This window comes from Brachionichthys hirsutus, chromosome 6 (assembly GCF_040956055.1).
Source record: "Brachionichthys hirsutus isolate HB-005 chromosome 6, CSIRO-AGI_Bhir_v1, whole genome shotgun sequence".
In the NCBI taxonomy this organism is placed as follows: Eukaryota; Metazoa; Chordata; class Actinopteri; order Lophiiformes; family Brachionichthyidae; genus Brachionichthys; species Brachionichthys hirsutus.
In genome coordinates, this window is record NC_090902.1 from 9,236,523 (window position 1) to 9,258,860 (window position 22,338).

General features: G+C 42.6%; 2 protein-coding genes across 3 annotated transcripts; both read left to right on the top strand.

Moving 5' to 3' along the window:
- Positions 1-446: 446 nt before the first annotated feature.
- frmpd3 (FERM and PDZ domain containing 3) lies at positions 447-15,399 on the top strand. The gene is made up of 15 exons (XM_068740622.1): positions 447-553; positions 659-813; positions 982-1,084; positions 1,335-1,380; positions 1,935-2,039; positions 4,856-4,963; positions 6,829-6,960; positions 7,512-7,631; positions 7,845-7,981; positions 8,446-8,572; positions 8,965-9,054; positions 10,300-10,479; positions 10,616-10,751; positions 11,384-12,268; positions 12,563-15,399. Exons 1-15 carry the CDS (start codon positions 513-515, stop codon positions 15,397-15,399), a joined length of 5,202 nt encoding a protein of 1,733 aa, XP_068596723.1. The 5' UTR covers positions 447-512.
- Positions 15,400-18,684: 3,285 nt separating this feature from the next.
- prps1b (phosphoribosyl pyrophosphate synthetase 1B) lies at positions 18,685-21,992 on the top strand. Of its 2 annotated transcripts, none has more exons than XM_068740623.1 (7): positions 18,685-18,965; positions 19,355-19,544; positions 19,991-20,089; positions 20,282-20,406; positions 20,545-20,718; positions 20,811-20,970; positions 21,074-21,992. In XM_068740623.1, the coding sequence occupies exons 1-7, from the start codon at positions 18,844-18,846 to the stop codon at positions 21,164-21,166; spliced, it is 963 nt and encodes a 320-aa protein (XP_068596724.1). In that variant the 5' UTR covers positions 18,685-18,843; the 3' UTR covers positions 21,167-21,992. The 2 variants fall into 2 exon arrangements, with proteins under 2 accessions (XP_068596724.1, XP_068596725.1); XM_068740624.1 differs by having other exon boundaries at positions 19,355-19,538.
- Positions 21,993-22,338: the final 346 nt, after the last annotated feature.

Consider the following 22,338-nt stretch of genomic DNA (forward strand, 5'->3'; position numbering starts at 1 on the left):
CTTCCCCTCACGCAAATGTTTCTATCCCTTTTTCTGTCAGTCATTCGCCTGCCAAAAATGTGGCAGCCTGTGTGTCACATACACACTGACACACACTCAGTTAACAAGCTTCCACTGCCTCCCACTCAGCCATCTGTAAAATAAGCTCGCTGGGGCTCACAAGTTGTTTGGTCTGCATTTGGAAAGACGAGCGGATTCAGAGACCTTATTCCATGTGTCGTTGGTAGGAGATCCACGATAATAATTTGAGGGGTTTTCTTTTTTATAAAGGCATGCTTCTAATGTCACAGGATTCAAGCAAAGCAATAGCAGCAATCTCTCTCCCATCCCAGAATATGTTCACTCCAACACATACATTTCCAGCGGCGCTTAAACAAGCTGAGACGTCAACCCCGGGTTATTTAATCCCTTTGCTTTCCTACATCTTCTCTTCTGTGCAGGTGAATGACTGCCAAACAGAGCGCAGCCTTCGCAGTGCAACCCCGTCCCATGCTGCTCCCGACTCCCAGGGCATGGCCGAGGTCCAGGATGGACACAAGAACACAGGTGACAGGTACATGTTGCTCCGATTGAGCTGGACGGGATAATAGTCCTCATCTTCAAAATGTGTATGGATGTCGTTCGTATTCTGACTTATTACTTGGTGTGTTCTCCGCAGCTCTGAAATGTTACAGGAGAGCCAGGATGGTGTGGACGATAGTGCCCTAAATCCTGCCTCAGCTCGTCAGGTCACCATCCAGCGCCACCCGACTCAAGGCTTCGGATTCATTGCAGGCAGCCAGAGGCCTGTCATTGTACGCTCCGTCTCCGCTGGTTAGTGAGTGTGTGTGTGTGTGTGTGCGTGCAAGAAAGAAAGACAGAGCAAACAGGGAGAGTGATGGTACCTTAAGTAAATCCTTTAGTGATTCAAATTCAACTTTCCTTCTTACTGTATGGATGTGACTTTGTATGCTGGCTGTGTGTGTCCCATCTTATCTGAAGACGGCCCTTCCTTTGGCAAGCTTCTCCCTGGAGACCAGATTTTGGCCATTAACAAGGAGACGGTGAGCGACGTGCCTCGAGAGAGAGTCATAGACCTTGTAAGGTAACATCCTTTACTGTCCCAGGAGGGAGGGAGAGGGGCCAGGGGGAACCAGCCACATGGGCAAATGGATGTAAAGAGGACGTGGGTAAAGAGAGCGGAGCAGAAGGAAACGAGATTATTGGCGATGTGTTTCATCAGCAGTGAGAGAGTGTTTTTGTCAGCGGCAGGACAAGGAAATAGAAGACATAAACCCTGAGGAGCTCCACGTAGCGTTAGCTAACCCTCTCCCCTCTCTGTTGTCTTTCCATAGACACTGCAAAGACGCGATAGTTCTGACTGTGCTGCAGCCCCATCAGGTACTACAGCAGAACGCTCACTGACCCTCTTTTGAAAGGTCTCAAGGACGTCTCTTCATTTTTCTTGCCACTCTGAATTTTGAAGAAACATACAACAACAGCGCACAACAAAGTGCACTTTTACTAAACAAAGCTAGTATTCATCGCCATGGCTACAGGCTATTAGAGCAATTTATTTTTTTCTGGTCGCGCATCAAGGCCAGTTCCATGAAGACATCCTCGACGTGGACCGTAATATTAAAAAAAAGAAAGAAAGTCATTTTCCTGTGCATCAATCCATGTAGAAAAAAATATTTATACAATTTGTAAACTGGGTTTACTGGGTTGTGCGGCTGCTCTTCAAGGATTGACCTGTGTCTTCGCTCTAAACCCTGTGTACAATATTTATTGTACTACAACAACACGGAGTTTAAATATATTTAAACTTTCAGCAAACCTTTTCATGCTGAAAGCAGGTTTGTGTAGCTGTCGCATTGCAGGTCTGACAGTCGCAGCCGCTTTATTCAAAAATCCTAATCTCCTCGTTCAAGATCATCTTCTCTTCTAATCCCCAGTCGCCTAAATCTGCCTTCATAAGTGCAGCCAAGAAGGCCCGCTTGAGAACAAACCCGCCTAAAGTGCGCTTCTCAGAGCAAGTGTCCATCAGCGACCCAGACTCAGTGAGTTCATTTCTCACTTCGCTGTGTGCATGCAAACGCATGCTGCTACCCTGAACCTCCCACTTCTTTTCATCAGCAATAGCAAATGGCTTTGAAAATCATCTTTCCATCCTATTATTGTCGTCTGCGCTTCTCCACTCTCTGTGTGTGTGTGTGTGTGTGGGTGTGTGTGTTTCTTTGGTCTTGAATGAATTGATTTTCCAACGGACTTGAAGTCTCTCAGGAGCAACCAGAAGCTTTTCAACATCCTGAAAGTGTCACTCAGAAAGCTTGTAATATTTGTGTGTCCAAATCTTACCTATTTGCAAAAGGCAGAGAAATCACAATCCCAAGTGTCATCAGGCCTGCCATCTGTTAAAAATGCATTAATTGCATTGTTTTGTAAATGAGACATCTACAGCCGAGCTCAGCTGGACACGGGCGAGAGGTGGGGTACACCCCGGTTGCGTCGCCAGCCCATTGCAGGGCAACACAGAGACAGGCAACCACTCACGCACACACTCTATCAACAATTTGGAGTAATCAATTCACCTAAAGTTAATGTTTTGGAGGAAAGGAGGAGAACCCAGGCAGACACGGAGAGAACAGCACACAGATAGGATTCAAACATTGCTCCAGAAGTAATTCTTCTTGAAGTTTTTAGCTCATCTTTGGCCGCAATCTGCATTGCTGATCACCGGTCTGCCGGATTCTATCCCAGCTGGCTACGGACGAGAGGCGGAGTGCCCCCCCCCCCGGATGAGACGCCAGCTCATCGCCGGGCCACACGAAGGATAAACAACTATCCAGAGTGTGCGTCACGCTGGTCTTAAATGGGCCACCCCCTTGTCCCTGTGGACTGAAGTACTGCTGCTCCCTACAAGCTACAGATAACACTCCAGATAAACTATTACACATTGTGAAATTAAGACCGAGTGTTATATGACACATCTGTGAGAGTGAACACAGATTAATTACTCGGGGGTGAGGGAGGGAGGTTAGAAAAAGGTGACGGTATTTTAATTACATTATTTGCTGCGGGGGTGGGTGCATTTAGAAATACAAGGAAAATTAGCATTCAGATTAGAAGTACAGTATCGGAAAATCAATGAGGAATCCAACGTTGAAATGCAGAGCACTGTTTCATCATGCAGTTTTCCATTTACCTGAATCTAACGGGGGGAAAGGAAGGAAACATCACAAAGACCTCTGGGTCTCTGTTAGCGTTTGGTTAAAGCCAAATCGACGGGTTACGCACGCAGTTAACACACCGTGTTAACCCAGTGTTCTTATTTCATAGAGCTAAATTATGAGCGATATCACAAACCAGCAAAAGCCATTGGCTCCACTATTAGCTACAGCAATGCCATTATAAAATCTCCGGAATGAACTGGTCCTCCCTCCTGTTTCTCAAATTGACTCAAATTGATTGGAGCTCAGGGTGCAGAACACATGTCAGTGCAGGCAATAGTAGGGGGTGCTGTGATTTGCATTGAGCTACTTTCTAAATCTCTGTCTCAAGAGATGATGTGACAGATATTGATCTTCAGGAGGCCACCGAGATCGGTGTCTGCTGAAAGAAATGGTGGGAAGCCATAAAGCCATTGTGTTGAAATGTGCTGTGGCTTGGTTCCAGCTAATTTCACTGAGGTGGCCTGCAATGGAATCTGATGTCTTGTTTGCGACATCTCGTCACAGAACCACCCTCATTTTAATTCATCGGTTTTCGAGGAGAAGATCTGTTTACACGCAACTCTGACTTTTTTTCGTTTCCAATCTGCACAGAAAAACAGCTTGTCAGACCTTCTGAAGGCTTAAATTCTCAAAAATAAATAGAGAGAAACAGACTCCCAGGCATCTGCTGTGGACACAGCTTTCCAATTCAAATAAATGGATTTTCTGACATATTTTGTTGCAATAAAGCCGCATCCCTTTACTGGCATGAGTAATGTCTGCCGACTGCTCTCATATGAATCTAATCATCAGTCAGAAAATGAGCGGTGGTGTTCGCCGCCAAGTATATGAAGCATCTAAATTAGATTGCAAAGCTGCTTCCTTCTGCGTCATGTCACATTAAAATCTTTAGGTCTATCTTATTAAATTAGATATTCTTTGATTGGAAAAAAGAGGGGTTTCTTTGAAAAAGAACTTCAGAGTCGTTTTCTTAAAAAGACATCAGTCAGATTAAAAATAGAGACGGCAACAGATAGGTGAGAATTTCCCTTGCGTCGCAAGCTAATGAGAGCAAAATCAATTGTAAATCAGGCTTTCTTCCCCAGACTGCACAGAGTAAAAGCAATAACCTTGAATCAGACCTTTCCTCTCCTGGGTAAACTGTGGTGTGAATTATTTCAATTCCACAGTGCAGGCTCTTTTGTAAAGCATAAACATCGTGTGGATAAATGGAATAATCAACGTCATCCTGGGTCGATCCTGAAACAACCTGCGGATTAAGTTTGATTATTGCATCGCCGAGAACTTTTATTCTTCTGAGACTCTCCAGAGTTCAGGTTAGGTGGCAACAGACTTTGCTTTTTCTAACAGATCGTTATGAATTAGATGTTGATTTCATTTTTTCGGCTAAAAGTCTGAATGGGGACAGTCTATTTGTCCTGTATTGCTGCTTGTTGTTACTGCTTGTGTGGGGGTTGTCTGCTTCCACTGATAAATGTGTCTTCATTGATCATAAAGGCGTCTTTGTCTCATAGCACTCCTACTAGAAAGCTGCCTCCTTTTCATTCATGATTGTTTGGTCTTGACAGCAAAGCGCTGTGTTTGATTACCTGTGGCACATTCTGAAGCAAACCAAAGCCGTTTTCTCTCTCCGTCTCTTGCAGACAATGCTCAAGGACGACTCGCTGCTACTCATACCAAATGTGTTGAAGGTGTTCCTGGAGAATGGACAGATTAAGTCCTTTACTTTCGATAGCCGTACCACTGTTAGGGTATGTATTCACTAAAGCTGCATGCACACGGAGAATGCCCATCTGGCTGTAATTTTTGTTTAAAGCAGCTATATGCAAATCTCATATTATTACTGCCGCTGTCGTTTGTCTGTCTGTTAGCAACATAATTCAAAAAGTTACAGATCTTGATTACATTTTCAGGGAATGTTGGCAATGTTACCAGAAACAGGTGATTACATTTTGGTGATGATCCAGAAGAGATTATGGATTCTGGAGCTCTTTGAATTTTTCGTTAACATTGCTGTCAATGTTTGTTCCTCAATAGCTCGGTTGATTATTGACCAATGTTTATGGAATTTGAGACAATCATGTAGGATGGGGACCTCTATGTCACTGCCAAATTTCATATGGATCGGAATTAGTACGGAATTGCTATGGATTTAGATCCAGAAGAATCCGCTTTGAAAGTGTTCTTTTTGTAAATAATATCTAAACTAATAATGATATAGAGAGAGAGAGAAAACAAATGTTGGACACATTTTTATGGTGTAAATCACAATATAGGGGGGAGTAAGGTACTCAATGGAGATCTGCGCTCTCTGAGTGCTTTTCTACTTTGATATAGGTTAAACATTAAGCCATAAATCAAGCAGCGATAGAACCAGTGTGTGATATATTATGTATATGACTCCCCAATTATTTTATATAATTTTTGTCCTCAAAATAATTAACACAATTTGCTCATATACTTGTATGAATTACTGAATATCACGGTCTGTCACACATTCATTTAACACTTTCACCATAAATCACCCTGACGGGCCTATTTCAAATTTCATATCTAATGAGTAATTGCTTTGAGAAAAGAAATAAAATAGGTAACATTTTAAATTTTATTTTTGTCAGCCTATCAATTCTAGAGATTAAAAGTTCAGTCATGTGGTTAATGTCCTAAAGCAACAACTGAATTTAGTTAAACAGAGGCCATGTCTGTCTTAAAACCAACCCTAATGACTCTGACAACCCTGAACAGACTCGTTAAATGAACTCTATTATATTTCTCAGATCTTTCCTCTGCTCCTGGAGGGAGTCTGAAACAAGTGCGAGAATAGATAGAGGAGCAACTCTTTTAAGGGGCGATGTGGGGCGCTTGTCCTGTCTGTCTAATTAAAAGGAATTTCAGCATAATAAGAAGATCCAGTTCAATAAAACTGCACCACAGAATAAATCAATGGCTCTGACATATCCTACTGTCACCTAAAGAATCTATAACAGTCTGTCAGTCCTTAATCGTTTGGCCTCTCAGGCACTGTTTAATGTTAAACACTCTGGTTAATACAGTGAGAAGTGCTTAACACTGTTTATCAGATAAAGCTGCTTCCTAGGTTGCATCGAGTGTTAATTTAAATATTTCTGCATGCAGACAAACTCATTACAATATTCACATTATGGCTTTTAAAGAGTCTCCAAAAATGAGACATATAAAGTACACTAGAATATCAAAATAGGAAACATTTTAATGCCCATGTCTGTGGTATGGTATAAACAGGTATAAAAAATTATCCCAGAGGAAAAACTGTTCCTTTCCGCTTGGATGATTTAGAAATAGGACCTTTGGAAAGTGCGGACACATTCTCTGATGCTGTGGTAGCTGGAACAAGAACAAAAGTTTGTCCTGAGCAAACCGGCATGAATAAATTATTTATTTAAACAGATGCACTCAAATGCTTCCAAAATAAAAAGCAGCTATGGAGACTCTTCTTTGTGCAAAATGAGAATTATAATACTCTGTACAAACACGGAGCGAATGCATTGTTAGAATAGCCTCCATGCAGCTATTCTATTGTTTTTGTGTTATGGAAATATGTTTTAGTCTCTAATCTGTTTAATATGCCGTCTTCCAGGATGTGATCTCCTCCTTGCAGGACCGCCTCTCACTGCGCTACATTGAGCACTTTGCACTGGTGCTGGAGGCAAGTGTTCTGGACCAGAATCAGAAGCTGCACCTGCTGCAGGACAACCAGCCTCTGACACATGTGAGGAGCCGAGCATGGATAAGATAGCCCACGTTGTGCAGAAACATGTTTACTTGATTTCACTGGATAGGCAGTAAAAAAAAAAAAGAGCTATAAGAGCGACCTCAGGCCACTAAGCGCTGAAATACTTCAATTAACTTTGGTTTAATACTCAGAGTTTCAGCAATTTATTATTATTATTTTTTTGGTTGAAATTGATTTGATTTGGATGGATGACCTAAACTAAGGTGGAGATTATGTGTGGTGTGAGTGGTGATTAAATAATTTAGCAATCAATAGTGCTAATATTCTAGCAGCATGCACCGAATATTGCTACCTAAAAGGTGAAAACATTTCAACAAAACGTTATATGACCTTGATCGACTGTGATTTTGGAGCCTGCCACTTCATCAATGTCTGATTTCATGTGTATATTTCATGGTGTTGGGGGTTTGGTTTGTGGTTCTACCACATTTACTTGAACATGTCCCTTGCTGACTGCTCTTGCAGGCCATTCTGTTTACCTTTGGAAAAGGCTCTTAAGTCTAACTCATAGTGTCCTGTTCCCGCAGGTGGTCCATAGAACTTATTTCCAAGGGATGAAGTGTCTGTTTCGCATATGCTTCTTCCCCAAGGACCCTGCAGACCTGCTCAGAAGGGACCCTGCTGCATTTGAGTACCTCTATATACAGGTGAAACGATGGGATAAAGGGGGGTGTATAAGGATGTCATTCAATCGTATCGCACTGTTAGGCCCGTCTCACTGAGAGATTAGAAGTTGTAGCAAGTTTATCAAGTTTTATTCACTTTTTCTGATGACTGGCACATGAACTACACATGTCCAACAGTCTTCTGAAATTTTGGAGCTTTCTAGCTATTCCCAAAAACATTTCATGCCCGTACAGAGTCGCAATGACGTCATCAAAGAGCGGTTTGGCATGGACTGGAAATCTGACATCACTTTACGATTGGCTGCCCTCCACATCTACATCACTGTGTCCTCTGCACGGCCCAATCAGAAGATTTCTCTCAAGCATGTTGAGTAAGTCCACGAACCGAATTAGTGAACTTGTGAAAAATGAAAGACAATTATTGATATAATTACTGTATTAATTTTTTCTTTTACCTCATGAACAATTCTGCGCAGCACACCAGTGAGTCCAACAATGATTAGCAATTAATCGCAACAGTATTAATAACTCAAATTACTCAAGGATCCTTTTTACAAGGCTGTTAGGAGACTGAGAAATCCATTGTTTGTGAAATTACATCTCTTCCTCAGTTTTTCTCATTTATTCTTCAAATCTTCAACCTAGCAAGTAATTAGCTTTCTGCCATCACAATCACAGAAGCAGAACAAGCCCTACTGTGCTCGTAATAGACTCGGGCTGGCTGGAGGATGGAAGCTCCGCTCATCTTCCCTGGACTCTGATTAGCCGCTCCACCGTTGCTCTTCTCTTTTGTGTCTGCTGCCTCTGCAATCTTTCCGTTTGCTTTCAACTGTAGGAAAGAGTGGGGACTGGAGCCTTTCCTCCCCCTCACGCTGCTCCCTACAGTCAAGGAGAAGAATGTGTGCAAGAGCCTGTCTCAGCTGCTGAAGACGTACCAGCACCAACCACCTTCGGGGAACAAGGTTTTTGCCACCCGAAAACATTTTTGAAACCTATTGTGAATTTTCCTGTTTTACTGATGTGTATTATTTTTAACTGCTTTACAACCATTGGTTCTACTACTATTATAAGAAATACATAAAGATACTGTTGCTTTATACAATAAGACATGCCCTTATCAGCACTGGGCTGCAACTTTAGAGAACTTAATTAAATGTATTCTGTGATTATGTCTGTTTAATAATCAGCCCTTAATTATAGAGCAAGTCCTTCATCTCCTTAACTTGTAACTGTTGCGTAAGACTTTATGGCGAATGTCTGTGGCTCAACAGTGCCCCCCGGAGCATTTAGGAGGTGCTAGGATTGTTTTTGTTCTTCAAAGATGAGAATTTCTTCCTTATCTCTATGCTGACAGGTCCCTGCTCTCCAAGGAAAGCTGCAATACATGCGTGTCCTCAATGACCTCCCACCGTTTGGTGGGAAACTGTTTCACACTGTTGGACTGGTAATACATTGTGAATCTTATGTCTATCATTTATCTGTGTTTGTTTGTGTATGCATTTATATATATATATATATATTAGACTGCAGCACATCACAGCAGGGTGCAAGATGCTGGCAGGCAAGGCATACATGGAGCGAGATAACCAGGTTGCGGGCATAGTGTACAGGAACATCTGTACAAAATATGGCCTGGAGACCCCAGAGTAAAGATGGAGGACACCTCCAAAGGTGGACTAGAACAATCATGCCAGGATCCTGTGGGACTTCCAGATCCAGTGATGGCCAACCAACGGTAGACAGCGGTAGTTGCTATTGTTGGGGATATTCAATCTCCAACAATAGGGTAAACGGCTCCAGCAGATACCAGGAACAACGTCCGACATCTTCGTCCAGATCCTGAGCAGAAGCATCAAGCTGCCAGGCTTCTGGTAGACAGAGGACCCAAGCTTGCAGAAGTCTCCATACCGCCCGGGTGGGCGAGAAGACAATTTATTTTTTTATATATATTTTTATATCTATGAACATCTTCATGACATATGAACAGCTCATGATGATCACACAATGTTGCACAATTCAATCATATTAAGAGAAGAGTGTCAGGTTTGGGACACTGAAAAAGAGAGAAAATCAGAACCAACCCCGAAGATTCACACCAATAACATATGTTTGACTTGCAGCAAGAAACGAGACTACTGGTAGTATTCTCTCTTTCAGCAAGGGAGAATGGAAGCTGCTCTCTAGCCGCGCCCTCGACTCTCCCAGCAAGGGAGAGTGGCTGCTGCTTGCTGCATATTCGATTCTCAGAGAAACAGTTCTCTCCCAGCTGGGTTTATTAGCAGATAAGAATGTGTACGTGCGTAAATCACCCAGACATGAAGACTCCAACCTTGAGCAGATAGCTCTTTCTCACAACACAAAGTGTTCACTTCTTCAGTCTAGTCAGCGTATAACAGATATACGATTGTCACATACCGGTACTTTATGAATATCTTGAGTATGATTAAAGTGTATTAATCATTGGATCTTCTGATATTTTCTGTTACACCTGGAGACGTACTACATAATATTTTGTGGTTCAGGTTTTAGTGATAATGACTTTGGTGCATGTATTTTTTTGTTTACATGGCATTCATGTTTTCCAAGGTATTGATTGATTGATTTCTCAAACCTTCCAAAAGGTGAATTCTGAAAAATGTAACGTGATGTTTGCAATGCTGTAGTTGTAAACTTCTTGTTGATTTTACAGGAAGAGAAACAATCCGCCACAACACTGCTGGTGGGGCCTCGACATGGCATCAGCCATGTGATTGACCTGAAAAACAACCTTACAACAGTTCTGGCTGAGTTCAGTAGGGTTGCCAAATTACAGCTCTACAGAGAGAGCCAAGGGGTGGCTCGTGTGGAAGTATCAATACATGAAGCAAAGGTAATACTGCACAGTCCCTAAAGATGCTCATTTCTTTAACATTTTAACACATCAGGTCAAGACAAAATGAGCAGGCAATCCTGATTGCCTGTCCACTAAATAGTCTCCTAATTCCCATCACTACCACACTCCGCAGCCTCTGGTCCTCCTCATGGAATGGCCAGATGCCAGTGACTTTGCATGCCTCATCGCTGGCTACTACAAGCTGTTTGTAGACCCGAAACGGACCATCTACTTCCGACCCTCTGGTCAGTCTCACCTGACCAAGGCAGGTATGTTCAAAACCTTGGCTGGTAGGAGATCATCATCGACAAATGCTATGAATAGGCAGTATGTATTAAATGAGCTCAGGGAAGACAAAATTGCTAACTTAAACTCTAATATGACATATTTCAATTACATATTTGAGTGTAACTGCCCATCCAGCATCCTGTTAGATATTACATTTCAAGTAAAATGTTGTATCTACATGATATATTCTGTCTGTATGATTGATCGTTGAACTGCTTCTTCATTACCTGTAGTAACCAGGCTGTCTTGGAACTACAGTCCCATGGCGCTTTCTGCTGTCCTACTCATCTCAATCGTGACTCATATGACTGCAATTCTCCATATAATGAATTGTTCATTTTGCTGTAATCATAAACATTTACCGTTCCGACATCTTCTGCCATCTCCTGTCTCAACTTGCAAAAGACGGATCATCATACCATCACATTCCACCATCAGCAAAAAAAAACCTCCAATATTAAGCAAACTTCAACTTTCAACATCCATCTCTGAAATAACAAACAATCCCCATGTGACCACCAGCTGTCACCTCTGCTTTCCAATGAGGATCTTATCTCTCCCCACCAGTTTTTAACACGCCAACTTTCCACTGCTCTGACAATTCTATCCTCAGATTACAGAAGCTCCCACCATGCCCATCCACGTTCTGGGGCAACCGGCTTTTCAAGTGGAGGTCGGCGCGGGGATGAAAGAGAGAGTTCACACAGGGAGTCAGGGCCTGCAAGGGCCTTAGTTCCAGCAGAACCTCAGCATCTTGGACTATGTCATATCCACCTTCGAGAACAACAACAATCTCTCGAACTCCAAACATATGCTGAAACAGAACTTGACATCAATGAGAATTTTATTTCACAAGAGCCCCCTGGACGGCCCCGCACCAAATCAGACCCAATCCAGCAGGGTACAGAGGAAATATCTGGTGTTATTGACAGTCTACCAGTGGACAATGCAGGATTTAGAAACAGAGCTCAAACGATGAGTCAATCTCAGAAGACTCCCAGATATTTCTGTGACTCCTGCAAAGCCAGACATAAGGCAGAGGGTATTAAAACAACAGTGAGCAGTAGTGGGAGCTCAGGGAAATACTGCTCCAGTGCTTGTGCCTCTCGAGACGGTGGCGCCGTCGACCTCACGGCCCTGCCACCCCCAGGGAATGAAGAGGAGGATGAAGCAGATGGCGGAGGAGAAAAGCTTCAACCACCACCACCTGCTATTGCTGCCCCTCCACCTGGATTTAGGGACAACAGTTCAGACGAGGATGACGCCAAGAGAGGGAGAAAGGCTCGAACCAATGCCAGCCCAGACATGGGAACCGGGAAGCTGGCCCAAGCCAAGGAGGATGTGCCTGTGACACTTATTGATAATGTTACCACGAGAACAGTCCGAGATCATGCCCAGGAGCTTGATGATGCTCTGGTGTCCACCTTGCAGGCATTAGAGGCTCTGGCAGCCTCTGAGGACTACCCCCATCACCCACAACAGCCAACTCAGACTGCAGGTCAACAACCTCAGTCAAAACACGGCCCACACCTCATTCACAGAATTACTATTATGCAATTAAATTACATTTTTGTCATATTGTATAGTACATTTAATTACACGGTCTTTTGTTACTTACAAAGTAACATGGATTTTTGAAAGATAATCCTCTCATTTCTTCCAGGGCAGTAAATAAAAATGTAACATTCTGGTTTTGTAACTGTAAAATAAAAACAAATTGTTTTTGATTGTCTATCATTAATGTTTGTTGTTGTTTTTGGATCATAACAGTGTGTTGTGCTCTGCTCCTCAGGTCTAATTGTCTTAGCAGCCATTACACCCGAGTCATCACTGGACTCAGGCCATGAGACGAACTCCTCTGAATTGACCGATGTTTCTGAGATGGTGTCCGCTATGAAGCAGAGCCAGAACCACGCCTACCTGTTGGCTCACCATATCAACAAGGACCGTATCATTTGTCGTCGTGACTTTCCCCTGGCGGTCCCTGGCTGTACTGCAAAGACCATTGGGACTGGAGCTTTCTCTGTGGGCCAGATTCGTGCTGGCTGTCCAACCAAGCAAGTAATCCTGAGCAAAACTGTGCCCTTTAAAATCAGTCCAAGTCAAGACTCCGCAGTGCTCAGTGTTGTGACAGAGCAGGTAGGCAATCAAGAGACTACTCAGACTGAAAATAAAGCAGAAATTGAACCAAATTCTGAGTCCACCAAAGCAAACATTCTTGATACTCCTTTGAATTCAAATGAAGAACTTAAAGTATCTGATGCTTCACTGACAGGTCACATCAATAAGGATCCAAAATTATCAAATTCTTCTCGGGAGACAAACGAGAATCTTTCTGATTGTATAAAGGGGAAGGCCGTATCACCTGTTAATACAGACACTAGCATCAAAGCCTTACCAATCTTCCTGTCTGGGGACAGAACTTCCTCTGCCAAGATTTCTCCCACTAACATGTGCCAAGATGCCAAACCTGCCTCTAGTGAGACCATGAAGCCTTCAAGCTCAGCGGAACTTTTGCCAATTGACGACCTCTTCTGCACATGCCCAAATCAACAGAAACCTGCACTTCAACTAAGACTAAAAGATCCACAAGTTCAAAAGGTAGTAGTGTTTCAATCCTCCTCCCCAACAGATGATGAACGACTTCAGGCCAAAGGCCTCCAGTTGGCTAATAGCAAGGAAAATCCAGTAAGAGCAGGAGCAAACTCTAGTTTGGCAAAGCCCAGCCCTACAATACAAACAAAGTACTCTCCTTGTTTGCCTTCAAAGGCAGAGAGAAAAGAAGCAGCTGAAAGCAAGGCTGAGGTTGTCCAAGGAAAATCTCCCCTTGAGTCACAGAAATGTCCCATAAAATCTGTATCTATTTTAGACGATCCAACGACACCTACCCTCTCTGTAGATAAGGTCTCCACTCTCCCAGCTAAAGACTCAAAGAAACAAGGGAATAGCAAGGGGAAATCACAGCGCAGTGCTCCATTCTTGAGCTTTAGAAGCCTTCTTTCAGCCACATTCCCAGCAAGAATGAAAAGAGAAACGGATGAGCGAAGGGCCCAGTTGCAGAAAGTTCGTCAGTATGAGCTAGAGTTCTTAGAGGAGCTGTTGAAACCCAAGTCAGCCCAGGGGGAATATTTGCCCCAGGGATCCTCACCTGTGCCCTCAGGCACTCCTTGTGCTTGCCAGCTCCGCACTAGCCCTGTCCAAAAGGCACCAGGTATCTCCAGGGAGCAGCGACGCAGCTGTGACTGTAAGCGAATGTGCAGAGGCATACGACTACCTGATACGCCAGTTGGCTCCACAGCAGAGACACAACACAGAGGCAGAGAGAGAACTGTCTCTAAGACCCCTCCAACCATCTCCAAGGTCCCTCATACCCAAGGTGCTACAAGAAGACCTCAGACCTTAGAGATCAAGACCACACGAATACGTTCAACCAGCCTTGAGTCAAGAGAGCCAAGGGGAGAGAGGGCTTCCTGCATACCTACCTGTACTTCTCAAACAGATTGCCTGGGAGGTCCGCAATATACAAAGCTCCAGAGACGTTACAGCATTGGGGAGCTAGATAACAACACCAGCACACCTGTATATGCTGAGGTAAAGCCCAAAGCTAAGAGTCTAGAGAAGGAGATGGAGAGAGTGAGGGCCACAGGACTGAGGCTCCCTACCCCAATTGAGCCAGTTCACACTCAGTCTCATCAGGTAGAGGGAAAGGGGAAAAAAGGTGTGTTTTTCATTCAGGGAGATGACCTACTGTGTGAGAATAAGGACGGAACTGGTGAGATGCTGCTGACCATGAACAGTGAAGACAGTGACAACAAAGATAAATACTGCTCATTCTGCTTCTGCTACAGGAATTGTGAGGAAGCAGATGAAAACAGTGAAAAGGATGAGCTCTCATACTCCATACCGCTTCAGGTCCTTCCAGGAATGGAGCTGGACTCGCATACCTTTCCTGTAGTAAGCAAAACACTCCAGGTTCTTAATGCAGAGGACTGCAGTGGGGAGGACGAGGTGGTGGAGGAGGAGGAGGAGGAGGAAGAGGAGGAAGAGGAAGAGCCAGGAACACAGCAGATTGACCTGAGAGCCTGTGGTACCCTGGAAGGAAGTCTGGCACGGGTACAGGCTCTACAGGGTAAATGTTTCAGCTTGCCTGATGGTTTCCTAAATGCCCAGTTGGATGCTAATGAGTTATTAGCTATCCTGCGTCAATGCGCCAACAGCCCACAAGCTGAGGGGGAGGCTCGTCTTCAGCCCTCACAGATTGCAGATTACAAACAGGAGCTGGCAGTCCGATTCAAGGAATTCAGAGCGTCTTGTCGGCGAGTGGCAAGTGTTGAAAAAAGTCCAACACGTATGCTTGCTGTTGTCACGGCCAGCTTTCAAGTGTTGTGTGAACTAACTCAGACCTTCATCAAATTGGTCAGAGGGGTTCGTTCAGAAACGCAAAGGTTGCAGCTATTGAAGAAAGTTGAGGAAGTAGCTATCAACTACACTTTGCTTTTACGCGCAGCAGAGGAATCAATGGGACACTCGAGCAGTTTACCAACAAAGACCGTGAGCCCTCAAGTTTCCTCCAACACCAATAACATGTGTTCACTCACGAGACCCATCAAGACTCTGCCTGCCCAGTAAGAGTAAATCTGGCAGGAATTTAATCAAACAGCGCACAAATTTAGTATTTGTTTATTATTTGCAACTTTTGCAAGTGATATAATAATCCTCATCAACACAATTTGCAAAACAGCTGTTCCATTCCACCTTTACAGGCCCTGTGGTAGCCTCATGGATCTTGTTTTTAAACATAAAGACATCCTAAACTGATGCATAATGGAATAAGAATCGTATAACAGGCTGGGTGATACAGGGCTAATCACCTCATTCAATACCCACAGTATATATATAAGTAATTACAGTATATTTTCTATGTAATAAATATTTGAGTTGTGTTGACTTAGCAAATATAATGTTTTGTGAAGAAAAAAGTGAAAAATATATTTGAAATGTATTGAGATAATAGAAGTATAAAGATATAATAAATGATCAGAAATAAATGTATGCTCTGGACATAAATATTTTAAAGCTCTTGTCAAGTAGCATATTCTGTTTATTACACAGTCGAAAGCATTGGTTGATTAGACGGTGACGTGTGTTTGTTGAATTTTCTGTTTTAATGCCAAATGGAAATCGCTGTTCTCAATATTCACTATGACATATTGATACAAAATTGCAAATGTAAGATGGTATTGGAAAATTAACACTGCAAAAATAGGATATTTTACACTATAGTGAGTGATAGAGCCCCATTATCTCACTGTAAAAGTGCAGGTAGAAACACACATGTTCAGGGCAGACAATGTAGCAGAGATTAAATTCATCACCTTACTACATGGTAATGAGTGTGTTTACCTCACTCAGAGAGAAAGATTACCCACACTGTACTTTGGCATTTCTTTTCAACCTCACTCATCTATGGCTTGTCATGATTCATCTTTTGCATTTGAGTAAGCTTATTTGAATTTTGCACAAGTAACGATGAAATTCTGTATTTTCTAAGGTTTCGTTTTATGTTATATTCACTCTGAAGCTGAAAAATTCTCAAGTCCACGTAAATAACTTCACGTCCGTTATCTCCCCAGAGCTAAAGCTGACGAATTTCAAATGATCCTCTGTTTTTATTCAAGTTTTCAGATGCACTCAAACTGTGCTTTCAATGTTATTGTTACACACCATGAAATCTAGCAAATATATAAGAAAAACACAAAGTAGTTTTCTATGTATTTTAATAAAACTAACACATATGTTTCCTGTCTTAAATCTTCTCTGTGTCTCATCCACTTGTTATTCTTGGAAATAAATCACAAAGGTTTTATTGTTGTGCTGGCTAAAGGAAAGTACTGTGAAATCAAAATAATAGGGACAGCTGGGTTGTTAAAACATTAGAGACAAGAAATACTGTTTATTGCGGTCGATACTTTGGAATAGAACATTTTTATATTTTTATTTAAGAAAAATCAACTGACTCAAGATACATAAGTAAACTGGGATAAATTATTTTTCAGAAAACAAACTTGAAAATGTTCAATACGACAAACACAACACAATGCTGTCGAATATTCCATATTCTATTTGCTCTACTCGATATGTAATATAAAATACTGACATGTCTGGGCACTTATTCAGATTTCAGCCAGTTATATATTTCTTTTATTTATGTTTTTATCTTATCCTTATTAATGGCATGATTGTTTATCAATTTAAAACCATAGCCCACTTTTCCTTTTACCCAGAGTTTGACCTTCAATGTCAAAGCAAAAGCAGAATCTCACCTTTCAACTTTAAATTTCAATGCTTTGAGACAATGTCCTCATGAGTCCTTTTTCGAGGGTTTCTCCTTTGTTGTTGATGTGGCATTTACCATATCCATATTTGAACTATTCTCTCTTTCACTGTACTGCATGTTTTCCCTTATGTGTTTCAGTTTCAGGAGCAAATATTTCGACCATTGAAGGTGATGTTGTTTGTAAAGATTATTTTAAAGATCTAAAACAGAAAGCTAGGGGAAAATTAAAGGCCATGATGGCCGTGTATTAATGAGATGCAAATTATATTCAGTCAGTATTATGCTACACACCGTAAATGTAAATAATGTAAAATATTTGGTAGAATATAAAGCACTTTTAAAACATTACTTGTAACATTAAGATTTATCCCAAAAAAAAATCACTATTTTGTAAAAAGCAAAAGATAAAACATGTCTATTAGGTAATCATTTATGGTAGTAATGTAACATAGAGACAAATATCGAAACATATATTTTGAAGATTATCCTAAAAGCATAACGCATGGGACATCTTTATTTTTGTAAAGAACTATCGGATAATGTTCTCTCATCACCATTAAATATTTTAACGTTTTGATCAACATTTTCTGTGGTTGTCGTTCTGTTGCTTGGTTGAACTGTCTGGATTTGTCTGTTTTTCATTCACACGAGGAGTCCATTATGGCTTAATCCATTGCTTCCTTATTCGCACTGGTTCATTCCTGTCTTTATTTTTACTGTCAATGATCCTGTCGTCATTGTGGTCTTCTGTCTGTGTACAAAGTGAAGTCATGTTTTAACAGCAATAAAGATTATTAAATAAACTCTTTCTAAGAGTTTGGAAATGGCATTTAATGCATTCAACAGGGTGTCAGTTATACTGTTATTAAACAAATAATGTTTAAATACATTACATTGACCCTGTTGTCAGGGAGTTCGTACTGCTGTGGCTATTTCTTTTATTTGCCTCTATCAAATTGATCTCATTGACTCAACTCCACAAAACAACAACCAACAGCAATGCAGCCTTATGTGGTCCACAGTTAATTGTTTACTTTAAGTGGGTTTTTCTGTGTTGCTTATGTACAGAATATTTATAGTTGGAAGTGGTGTTGGAAAGACCGACACCAGACACCAACTAAGAAAGCCTCAAGTTTGCCACCGGCCGCTTTTAAGATCATGACTAGCTTGTTTAATCTCACAGGTATCCAACAATTGAGCCGATATAGCCCAATACTGATCATTTTACAGCGTAACGATTGTATGACCATTTTTCAGACTACACCATTAACTCATTAATTTACTTTCTGAAACGCTTTGTCTGTTTTCGGGTCGCGGGGTCGTGCTGGAGGCTATCCCATCCCCAGTGAATTTTTTTTTAAATGAGATATTAGCTATTTAGGAAAAAACTATAAATGTTTACCAAAATTAACTCCCGTTTTAAATAAACATTTAGTTGTTTCAAATTGTTCAGCACACAAAAAATAGTGTGCGATAGTTTCTCTTCCGGGAATGACGTCATCGCGCCGGAACGTACGTCAAGGCCGTGCGCGTGACCCTGGCAGGAAGAAGCGAACGCGTCACGCGGTGTACATTATGGTGGACGGTTAGGGACTGCGCTGCAGCTCGGCGAGGGTAGCTCATCAACTGCTGATCAGTTTACAGATATTTGTGGGACTTTTTCGTTCCTTCCGACCCGAAAGGCTGCTCGTTGTCGCTGCCCGCGTGGATAGATCGAAGCCCTGGATCGCATTAAAATGCCCAATATCAAAATCTTCAGCGGTAGCTCACATCCGGACCTGTCCCAGAAAATAGCCGACCGCCTCGGGCTCGAGCTGGGGAAGGTTGTTACGAAGAAATTCAGCAACCAAGAAACGTGGTGAGTTGTCCGCGGATGCGACTATTTATTTATTTATGTATTTATTTATTTTAAATAAGCTTATAGTTAGTCGTCATTCTATTTACCTTTATAAGGCAAACGTTGTAACGTGATCCTCGTGGCGTCTATTTAGCATCAGGCTGAATCAGAAACGTGGAGTCATGAACGTCTCGCCCAGTGTTGGTTGGGACTTGTAGTCCGAGCATGGCGTTAGACCTCATAGCAACAATCTTGCTTGTCCGCCCGCATGGGTAGCATTGGTAAACAAATGATGTCGCATCATATCGAGTCCCGTTTCCCCTCCTTAAACCCGTAACAAACGCGTCCAGTTGTTTACACTGCCTAAATGGTTTCATGCTCCTGGTTTTTTGTCACCTCTCCCTTGCCAGCGTCGAGATCGGGGAGAGCGTCCGCGGGGAGGATGTCTACATCGTGCAAAGTGGTTGTGGGGAGATCAATGACAATTTGATGGAGCTTCTGATTATGATCAACGCCTGCAAGATTGCCTCTGCCTCCAGGGTCACGGCGGTCATCCCCTGCTTTCCGTATGCCCGGCAAGACAAGAAGGACAAGGTGGGGGTGAGAGATATCTGTCTAATTACTTCAGTCATGCCATTTTGCCATCCAGCATTATGACGGGGAGAGGGGCCTGTAGCCATAACTCTCATTCCAACGTTTAATAATGAATGGTATGGTTGGTTTTAAGTGCTAAATCTAAAACTTGGATTAATTACTGTGATGTTAATTGTCAGGGATTTTGTCATCCTGTAATTACAGTTGAAGAACCAATTCATTTAAAATCTCCCAAATCATAATGTGGGGCTAAAATGGCAACGTAATGCATCATAATACACACTAAATATGAATATCTCTTCTTTTTTTTTTTGTAATAATTGAGATCCAGAGTCTAAACTACTGTTTTTGAGTGGTAGAACTTTGATAAATGTCAAAGCTATGTTTGGGATCAAGCCATGCTCGACGGTTCTCTTATTCCACGTGGCTGAATAGATCTGTTTTCATTGCAGAGCCGCGCTCCCATCTCTGCCAAATTGGTGGCCAACATGCTGTCGGTGTCGGGGGCTGACCATATCATCACTATGGACTTGCACGCCTCACAGATACAGGTAAGCGACAAGCTGATTTAAAAGAGAAGTGCATCGTACTTGCTCCTCTGCCGTTAACCTGCCCTTTAGGTAAGTCCTGCCGGCCCGCTGTATATTTATGAGACCCTGCGTTTGTCAAGACGGGAGGAAAATGTGTAGGGCAGGCACTATAACGTGGCCTGAGCCCCAAAACCTGTTATTACGCTTCTCTAGGGATTCTTCGACATCCCCGTCGATAACTTGTACGCAGAACCGGCAGTGCTGAAATGGATCAAAGAGAACATCCCCGAATGGAAGAACTGTACCATTGTCTCTCCAGATGCAGGCGGTGCAAAGAGGTATCTGCCTGTCCATCGCCTATACCTTCTCCTCAAGAGCTGATTGAAGATTTAAAGTTAGCCTTGTATCTGACGAGGCGTGGACATTTGAATTTCAGCTTTGCACACTCATGGATGTTTAATTTCCCCCCCCTGCAGGGTCACCTCAATAGCGGACAGGCTGAATGTGGAGTTTGCTCTTATTCACAAGGAGAGGAAAAAGGCAAACGAGGTGGATCGCATGGTTCTCGTCGGAGACGTGAAAGATCGGGTCGCCATTCTGGTGGATGACATGGCCGACACGTGTGGCACAGTCTGTCATGCTGCAGACAAGTAAGGCCCCCCCCCCCCCCTCTTCAGGTGCCTCTTTCTGCGGTAAATAGCGTTTAGGAGTGCAACCTGTCATACCGTTCCTCTCCCTGTAGACTCATCTCAGCTGGGGCCACCAAGGTGTATGCCATCTTGACCCATGGCATCTTCTCTGGCCCCGCTATCTCTCGGATCAATAACGCCTGCTTCGAAGCCGTGGTGGTCACCAATACAATTCCTCAGGAGGAGAAAATGAAGCATTGTCCCAAAATACAGGTGCATATGTGGTTCCAAACTCAAAAACCTTTTCCACTCCTAATCCCAGTCCACAGATCCCATCTTGTTACATTCACAGCATCCCTTTGTTCTCCCTCTGCAGGTTATCGACATCTCCATCATCCTTGCCGAGGCCATTCGTAGGACTCACAATGGCGAGTCGGTGTCGTACCTGTTCAGCCATGTCCCCTTGTAACAAATAGTGACCCCCCCCCATCTACTGTGTGTCATTACGCCAAATCAGAGAAGAGGGGAATTCCCCCCAAGCCACAAAAAATAACAAAGCTGTTCTGCTCCTTTATGGAAGGAATATGAACTGCTGTGTCTGTTACTAACGTTGACGACGCTCGCTCCAGTCCCTCTTATTTAGACACCAAATCAGTTGCAAACTGTCACTTCAGACCATCTTGCTTATTATATTTGGGTGAAAGCTGTTTATCCACTGTGAATGTCGTCCCGTCTCTTTCATAGCAGAAGTGCAGTTTCTCCTGATGGTGTGTGTCGCCCTTGCGAGCGTCACTTTAACTTGAAGAGCTTTTCCACCTGGTCAGGAGAACATCTGCAACATTAAGCTGTTACAGGGTTGTTTTATTTTACGTGTTGCTCTTTTGTCCTTTTGGTCTTATATTCCAATTGATGGTGTGATTGTGAAATGTGAATTCACCCAGTTTACTGTGCAACTGAAGCTCCACTCAACCAAAGAGTGCCTCAGCAGTTTGAAAACGTCAATGAAGAATTTACCCCCCCCCCATGTTTCAGCCCTCTGAGTTCTGAAGGAAAGGTTTATGTTTAGAGTAGCCCACAGGTTTTTAGTTTTGGGGGGGTCTCTGCAGGCTGGAGCTTCGGTCATGAAATGTTCACCTGCTATCTTTGTTGTTGTTGTTTTTTTTTTTATCTCTGGAGGGAAGGATCTGTTGTTGATGTGCATATTCCAAAGTATTTGTGTCTTAAGTTTCCCAGTCAGATGAATGTGCAGATTATCTGTTGATGCATTCTTAATAAAATTATATATATTTGCAAAATCTTAAACCGATATTTGTGGTATTTCTAGAATGAATGTGCCGTACCTCTAGATTTACAGCCAGAACCAGATGAAGTACTCTTCACATTATTAATGGGAAAATGCACTGTACATTAATTCCTCCGGGTATAAATACTCATTTCCATCGTCGATACAGATGTTGAGGCCACATTTGCCTGAGCTGATGTCATTATTTCATTCTACAGTTAAAACCTGACCTGTGTAACTTCCGCGAGCTTGTTGAGGTACTTTGGAAATAAAGGATACATTTCTCCAAGATGAGCAGCTTATGAAACTGCATTTACATATTTTCTTCTCACAGTACCGGTAATAGTGATTGTTCAACT

Coding starts and splice junctions, on each gene's coding strand:
- prps1b (XM_068740623.1), top strand. CDS start 18,844: ATGCCCAATATCAAAATCTTCAGCGGTAGCTCACATCCGGACCTGTCC. Junction 20,090..20,281: donor TGCACGCCTCACAGATACAG/GTAAGCGACAAG, acceptor ACGCTTCTCTAG/GGATTCTTCGACATCCCCGT. Junction 20,971..21,073: donor AGCATTGTCCCAAAATACAG/GTGCATATGTGG, acceptor CTCCCTCTGCAG/GTTATCGACATCTCCATCAT.
- frmpd3 (XM_068740622.1), top strand. CDS start 513: ATGGCCGAGGTCCAGGATGGACACAAGAACACAGGTGACAG. Junction 554..658: donor CACAAGAACACAGGTGACAG/GTACATGTTGCT, acceptor TGTTCTCCGCAG/CTCTGAAATGTTACAGGAGA. Junction 4,964..6,828: donor ATAGCCGTACCACTGTTAGG/GTATGTATTCAC, acceptor GCCGTCTTCCAG/GATGTGATCTCCTCCTTGCA.